At 40.3% G+C, this 8,350-nt stretch overlaps 1 protein-coding gene across 1 annotated transcript; it reads left to right on the plus strand.

Moving 5' to 3' along the window:
- Positions 1-330: 330 nt before the first annotated feature.
- On the plus strand, positions 331-8,070 carry LOC125457987 (extracellular calcium-sensing receptor-like). Its single transcript, XM_048542822.2, has 5 exons — positions 331-597; positions 2,726-3,559; positions 3,669-3,896; positions 6,837-6,960; positions 7,175-8,070. The coding sequence occupies exons 1-5, from the start codon at positions 346-348 to the stop codon at positions 8,068-8,070; spliced, it is 2,334 nt and encodes a 777-aa protein (XP_048398779.2). The 5' UTR covers positions 331-345.
- The last annotated feature ends 280 nt before the right edge of the window (positions 8,071-8,350 follow it).

Below are 8,350 nucleotides of genomic sequence, written 5' to 3' on the forward strand. Positions count from 1 at the left end.
CAAATATTTGCTCAAATTTGTGAGAAAACATTGCTTTTGAAAGTCGTTCACGATCAAGGAATGGCATTTTATTGAGTAATTTATTGCCGTACATTTTAAGGGGCATTGAACGAAACTTTTAATGAAATAGTAACATTTTGAATGAAATGTTTTTAAAATATTACATTTTTCTCGAAGTGCATGAACAGTTTGAATGCTTTAATTCTCACATTTGATAATGGCGATAATGTTATCAAGCCTGTGAAATTATTTAACAGATCTATCTCTCTAAAAAAAAATTATCGTCACACGGATGTTTTTATTTTCTGCAGTTTTTGGGTCAGAGGTTTCCGTTTTGTGCTGACAATGATTTTCGCCATTGAAGAAATCAACAAGAACCCGAAGCTGCTTCCTAACTTTACGCTGGGATACCGGATTTATGATACTTGTGCCATGCTACCCTTCACTCTGAAAGCAAGTTTTGAGTTTCTAAACAGAGAAGAAGATACGTCTTCCAATTGCCGAAGGTCCTCTACAGTATCTGCCATTGTTGGTGAGTCTGGAACTTCGCAGTCTACAGCAATGGCCACGCTATTTGGTCCATTCAGCATTCCCATGGTAAGAAAAAAAATGTCAATTTTCTGTGATTATAAAGTGTGAAGCTGGATGAACACAGCAGGCCAAGCAGCATCTTAGGAGCACAAAAGCTGACGTTTCAGGCCGAGACCCTTCCTCAGAAAAGTGGGATAGGGAGAGGGTGGTGAAACAAATAGGGAGAGAGGGAGAGGCAGACCGAAGATGGAGAAAGGAGAAGATAGGTGGAGCGGAGAGTGTAAGTGGGGAGGTAGGGAGGGCATATGTCAGTCCGGGGAGGACGGACAGATCAAGGGGACCGTATGAGTCTAGTAGGTAGGAAATGGAGATGTGGCTTGAAGTGGGAGGAGGGGACAGGTGAGAGGAGGAACAGGTTAGGGAGGCGGGGGCGAGCTGGGCTGGTTTTGGGATGCAGTGGGATAGGGGAGATTTTGGTGCTTGTGAAATCCACATTGATACCAATGGGCTGCAGGCTTCCCAAGCACAGTATGAGTCGCTGTTCCTGCAACCTTCGGGTGGCATCATTATGGCACTGCAGGAGACCCAGGATGCACATGTCGTCAAAAGAATTGGGGGAGGGAGGTTTAAATGGTTCACAACTGGGAGATGCAGTTGTTTTGGTCTTTTTTTGTTTCAGGTCTCCAGCATCCGCAGTGCTTTGCTATGTTTTATGTTAGGAGCATAGAGACATCGGTGCAAATGTGCACAGATCAATGGAGGTGCCAGAAGAAGTGAAGAGAACATTTTATAAAACACATAATGTTCTCAGCTCCATTATTAGGGATACAGAGCATAAGAGCAAGAAGTTAATGTCGAACTTGTACAAGACACTTGTGGGATGGAGTATTGTGTACAGTTATGGGCATAACATTATGGGAAAGTTGTGAATGCATTGAAGGGAGTGCAGAAGCTGTTGAAGTAAATGTTTCCAGAAATTAGAAGCTTTAGTTATTGACTTGAAGAGATTGGGACTTTTGAAAGGAGATTTGATAATGGTTTTCATAATCATGAGGGCTGCATAGATGAGGTAGAGAAAATCTGCTTTTGCTCATAAAACATACAAAAATGAGTGAGAAATTACAGATTGACAGAACGATGATACAATGGCCTTAAGAGTTGTAATTTGTTCTTGTATTTGTTGAAAAGAGGTCATGAGACAAAAATGCAGAGCTGAAGCCAATAAAGGAAACAGCTGTGGAAACTTGTTTTTTAATTTTAATTGGAAAGAATAAAAAAAAAGCCTGCATGGGTGGAGTCTCGCGCCCATAGAAAGAATTTCTACTTAGCTTTCAGGAACAGCTGCTGCTGTTTTGGAGTTGGGATTGAATGCTGCAGTACACCCTCCCCTGCCACAGACTGTCTCAGAGGGTCCTCTTGATGTTACTTTTTTTAACTCCTGGGCTGCTGGAATTTCTCGACAGCCAATCTATTTTACTGGACTTGCTTTTCCCAAGGTCGTGTCTGTTGGATGCTGATGCATCAGAACACTTAGTGTTCAATAGATAAATAAACTATTATTTCGGTAAGGTTTCCATCAGAGCTAAGTTATTTCATTTTCTTCTTCCTTTTCTTGAATATTGATGAGAGTGTATGAACAGAGTTGTGTTTTTCTTCAAGACGGCTGGTTTGCTAAAATTGAAGAACACCCAGAACATAACCGGGTGCGTTTAAAATACGAAAAAGTTGCGATCTATGCGATCTTCAGAATATACTTTGAGGAGGTTTGGTCTTGTGCAAAGCAGAATTAGCCTGCAACAGAAGCAAAGATGTTTTGACCAAAATCTTTGTCGCACAACGAATGCAAAGGATATGGAATGCACTGCCCAGAAAAGTGGATGAGCTCGGCTCAATTGAGGCATTCAAAGGCCTATTTGATTAATATTTTCAGAGAAATAGAAGTTTGAGTAAAAAATAAGCTAGTAAAGATATTCTTTTTATGAGACTGTGGAGGTTCAGTGGGCTGAATGTCCCTCTACATTGCTGCAACTCTCCTCTGATTTGGTGACTTTGCTCCTTCCAGGGTTGAATCTGAATAAGTAGCACGTGTATTATGAGTATAATTAGTTAATTCATTTTCGGGCCAATTATTTAACATGAATTTCGAGAGTTCGCTGAGGAAAATATGACATACTTAAAATTTCATTTCCTTCAGGTCAGTTACTTTTCCACCTGCGCATGCCTGAGTAACAGGAAGGAATATCCATCGTTTTTCAGAACGATACCGAGTGACAAATTTCAGGCAAGAGCCTTAGCCCAACTGGTAAAGTACTTTGGTTGGACGTGGATCGGGACAATCAGGAATGATGATGATTATGGCAACTTTGGGATGCAAGCTTTCACCGAAACTGTCCAACAATTGGGCGTTTGCATTGCTTTCTCCGAGTCTATTCACAAAACCTACCACAGAGACAAGCTACTTCGAATCCTAGATACTGTTCGTAAATCTTCAACCAAGGTTATTGTGGCGTTCATTGCTGTTGTGGAAATGAAAACTTTAGTGAATGAGTTTGCACGACAGAATGTGACTGATATACAATGGATTGGAAGTGAGGCTTGGGTATCTTCACAATTTTTATCCCAGGAAAATAGTAGGCAGCTTGTGTCTGGCGCAATCGGTGTTGCAATTCGCCAGGTAGATATACCAGGACTAAGAGAATTTCTCATCGACGTCCATCCTTCCATGTATCCCAGCAACCGTTTAGTGAAAGAATTTTGGGAATCAACTTTTGGGTGTACACTGAGGGGCACAGGTAACACAACAGATGATGTGTCCTCCACTATGATGAAGGAATGCACTGGAAAAGAGAGTTTGTGGATGACGCGCAATGAACTTACTGATGTATCTCAGTACCGGGTTACTTACAATGTATATAAAGCTACATACGCGATAGCCCACGCTCTTCATGACATGTTGTTGTGTAAAACGAGCAAAAATCGATTTCTCCAAAAAGGTTGTGCAAATATCTCAAGTTTTCAACCCTTGCAGGTAATATGTTAATGTTGCTTCAGCTGCATCAAATTGAAAACTGTATTAAATAGTACGGTTTTTCTTCCCAGCTTATTTTAACGTCTGAATTCTTTGCTCTATTTTAAAGCTTCTGCATTACATGAAAACGGTGAATTTCACGACCAAGATTGGTGAAAATATATATTTTGATGATAATGGAGATCCAGTGGCCACCTATGACATCGTAAACTGGCAACAGAATGCAGCTGGTGGCGTGGACATTGTCGTTGTTGGGGTCTATGACGGCTCAGCCCCTCCAGGACAAGAAATTGTGATCAAGGATGAATTGATTTTATGGAGTGGAGGGCAGATGACGGTAGGCACAGTAGGAACGCATTCATTTCATAAGCCCTGTGGATGTGAAATATCATCCACACATCTTCCGGAGTGTAATGTGTTTGCGTCAATAGCCTGCTTTGGCGGATAAATTTCATTTTACAAGGAAAGCATATTTCGAAATATTTCAAGGGCATAAGATGGCCGCGTTTAGCAGTTGTGCCATGGGTAACTTGCCTTTCTGAAGCTAATCATATAGTTTAAGTGCGGAGAAGTTATCCTGGAGCAGCACAAAATACTATTTCGATCATAGCTAAAGCAGTGGTCTCTCATCCACATTGGAGGAAGGATATGATTACACTTGAGAGTGAGCAGAGGAGATCAATCTGGACGTTTCCTGAGCTGGAGATCTTTACTTATGAAGAGAGAATGGACAGACTAGCATTGTTTTCCTTAGAACTGAGGGGGCAGTGGGGAATGAGGGGTTGGGAGGGGGCGGCGGCGGGAAAATGATTGAGATAATAACATAATAAGGGGCCCATGCTTGTGAGACATTAAAGAATGTTCACTCTTCGTGGAGGGATGAATAACCAGGGAACAAAAATTTAAGATAATTGACAAGGAGGTCAGAGGGGATCTGACGACTTTTGTTTCACCGTGATGATGTTAGGAAGCTGGAGCACACTGCCTGCAACGTCAGTAGAGGAAGAGGGAGAAACCCTAATTACATTTCGGAAGTATTTAAATATGCACTCGTGAACGCAAAGCAAACAGGACGACGTGGCAAATGCTGGAAAGTGGCAGTAGAATCTCGAGGTGTCAGTGATTGGCCAGCGCAGATTCGATGGACTGAATAGCCTTCATCATCTTGGACAAGTTGTAATTCCTCGTCTCAGATGTTCAGTTTTTTTTTATCGTCTTCTGATTTTCCCACATCATTTGTGAATTAAAGACTTTCTCCATAATACAAAAGTAATAATGATCTCTCTGCACTGAGAGCACCTTAACCAGAACAGAACAGTCAAACGATGAAGTGATTTGGTCTGAATTTTGCTGTTTGCGAACGATAAGGTGCTTGGAGATGCGAAATAAATCAAACGTTTTCGAAGCAGCATTGACGGTCGCAGCTGAAACTGCAACGATTGAACCTCCAAAATAACTCGTGCAGAGAAAGTATTTATTATGTTGCTTAACATTTTTTAATGAAATGCACGACGAAATTGTGTTTCTTCAAAGCAGTGAGTTTTTTTTACACAGTTTTTGTTCTTCTGAACCTATCAATCATTACATCACCATTCAATGATGTTCACTTCTTCTCCAAGCTTCCATTTTTTTCTTTTGCACTCGTTTAAAGGTACTTTTTTTTGGAAACTGCACCTCAAGCTTTTGCAAGTGTCCGAATCTCATCTTCTGAAACTGACCAAGAGTGTTGTGCCTCTTACTCTCTGTCTCACCAACCTCATTTCTTTTCGTTTCTTGTCAGTTAGAACAGAGGATGTGAGGTGGAGGATTTCGCAATTACAAGAAATGATTACAACCTGATTGACTGTAAATGAGTATTGTTGAAGTTAAATGAATGAGGGCAGAATGCTGTGGGGCAGTGGTTGTGTCCCTAACTCTGAGCCAGAAGGTCTGTCTTCCAGTCCCAGTTATTCCAGAGGTATACCGTAAAATATCTACACAGTTGATTTTAAATATATAAACACATGGATGCAATGCTGAATCAAAATTAGCTATTCGAATATACGGTAGAAAATTGTGCACAGTTTACCGAACATTGTTTTGTAAAGATATCAAAGGAAGATACTTCGCCAGAATGACACAATTACATCGTAATGTCACGAAGCAGCTCAACTAGTGGTAGAAAGGCAGAAGACGCTCGAACATTCAACAGCTCTGACAACATCTGCGCAGCTGGGCCTAGAATTAATGTTTCGAGTGGAATATAAGTTGTCATGAAAATGGAGACGAGCAGTCGGAGTCGATTAAAATGTCAGCTCAATTCCTCCCTCCATAAAGTTTGTCAGGTGTCTGTAGCAATTTTTGTATTTATTTGAGATTTACCACACCTGCAGTAGCATGTTATGGGTCCCATAATGAGTTAAAAATACAATTATTTTCAGCACAAATGAGCTGACAGGGTTTGAAAATAGACTTGCAAGCTCGCTCAGCTAAACTATATTGGCAAGCGCGTATATTGTGGCAGATGGCCTGATAAAAAAAAAACTGCTGACAAGTTTAAAGGCCAGCGTCTCTGTTTGTAAATATTTGTGCCACGCTAATTCAGTTACCGAGTTTAAATTCCTCCACTGCCTGCCCACAGAAGGGTTTTCACTCGATACCTTTGCAATTCTTTGAAAGCTCCTAATAGCAAATTCAACGCACTTTTCTACATGATAAGGCATGTAAACACAGCTGAAGTCGTCCCTTTTTACATTCTAATCTTGCAGGTCTGGTAATGTTTAGTTAAATCACTCTGTGCAAGGCCAATGAAAGCATCGTGAGGTGCTTGTTTGCATGGGATGCGAGAAGTTAGCTAAAAATGTTCTTGTGAGAAACATTCTCACCAATACATTCTAAATTTCTAGATCTCACAGTGAATGTTTCATTAAACGTTTGAAAATGTATGAGCATCAACACTATCTCGAAAGTTTTAATTCGGTTTGGTGAACTGAATATTTTGTTATCGGGATACAGGGACAGGAGTTAGGCTTCCAGACACTCGAGTGTGTTCCACCAGCTAATCAGATCATGGCTGATGTGTGGTGTAACTTGCTACTCATAATTTTGCCCCGTATGCCTGAATAAATTTTCTGAACAAATGTAGATTTATCTCAAGTTTAAAGTGGATAGCTTCTAATAAATGTATGACCAGAGATGCTAAATAGATCACCAATGTCATGTTTCACCTATTCATTAAAAAAAGTCGAGTATCACATAGTAAATGAAAGAAATGACTTTTCTTTAACTTTATAATTAGGTTCCAAGAGGAATTTGCTCGGAAAGCTGTCCCAGAGGGACGAGGAAAGGAACAAGGAAAGGACAACCCCTTTGCTGCTTTGACTGCATAAAATGCGCTAATGGTGAAATTAGCAACGTCACTGGTAAGGAGCAACAAGAAAGATTGACTCATGGAATTGGTTGCTGAGAGAGGATTTCAGTACTTTAAAAGAGCTTTGTAGAATGCAAAGAAACGCTATGAATTGAATTATTTAGCAGAAACAGAAACGCTATGAATTGATTTATTTAGCATAAACACAGCAGTGTTTGTTTGAACTAAATTCATTTTTCCGTTCATTTTTATTTCATTCCGTTTAGATTCACCAGATTGCATTAAATGCCCTTGGGAGTTTCGGTCGAACTGGAGACGAGATGAATGCATATTAAAGGACATTGAGTTTCTTTCTTTTGGCGATCTGATGGGGATTATTTTGGTGACTTTGGCATTTCTCGGAACCTGCATCACAATCGGCGTATTTGTTTTGTTTTATGTTCACAGGAATACTCCAATTGTCAAAGCCAACAACTCGGAGTTGAGCTTTTTGCTGCTTTGCGCATTGACTCTGTGTTTTCTGTGCTCAGTGACATTCCTTGGAGAACCTTCCAGCTGGTCTTGTATATTGCGTCACACAGCATTTGGTGTCATTTTTGTTCTTTGCATTTCGTGTGTTTTGAGTAAAACAGTTGTTGTGGTGATGGCGTTTCATGCGGTCCTTCCCAGCAATAATATGATGAGATGGTTTGGCCCTACACAGCAGCGTCTGTCTGTGTGTGTCCTTACACTGGTACAATGTTTAACATGTGCAGTCTGGCTAAGAATGTCGCCTCCACATCCTTCAAAGAACAGTAATTATAGCAGCGAAATAATTGTTTTTGAATGCAATGTCGGTTCGCCCGTAGTCTTTTATTGTATCCTGGGTTATATTGGATTTCTGTCTTGTGTGTGTTTTGTGGTTGCTTTTCTAGCACGACAACTTCCAAACAATTTCAATGAAGCTAAACACATCACTTTTAGTATGCTTATCTTTTGTGCCGTGTGGATAACTTTTATTCCAGCGTATATCAGCTCCCCTGGTAAATATGCTGCAGCTGTGGAAGTCTTTGCAATTTTAGCATCGAGTTATGGCCTAGTTTTCTGTATTTTTGCTCCCAAATGTTACATTATCCTGTTGAGAAAAGACAGAAATACAAAGAAGCACATGATGGTTAAATGATTTCCAAGGATCATTAGTGGTTCCACCCAAGATTTGTAATTTCGCATCAGTAAATCAGAGTTTTTCGTTGCTCGTGTCTACTTTTATACTAGTTTAATGTCACGAATTTTAACACTAAAATGACCTGCATAATCCCTGGAAAATGTGGATCTTCTGACAAACGGTGAAATGAATTCTCAATATTTTGATTTCATGCATTAAAATCAGTTCATCAGATTGGAAATGCTCTCAGATCTTTCGCAGTGGAAATGAGCTTGGGACTGCAGCAGAGGGAGACGTG

This window comes from Stegostoma tigrinum, chromosome 14 (genome assembly GCF_030684315.1).
Source record: "Stegostoma tigrinum isolate sSteTig4 chromosome 14, sSteTig4.hap1, whole genome shotgun sequence".
NCBI classification, from domain to species: domain Eukaryota; kingdom Metazoa; phylum Chordata; class Chondrichthyes; order Orectolobiformes; family Stegostomatidae; genus Stegostoma; species Stegostoma tigrinum.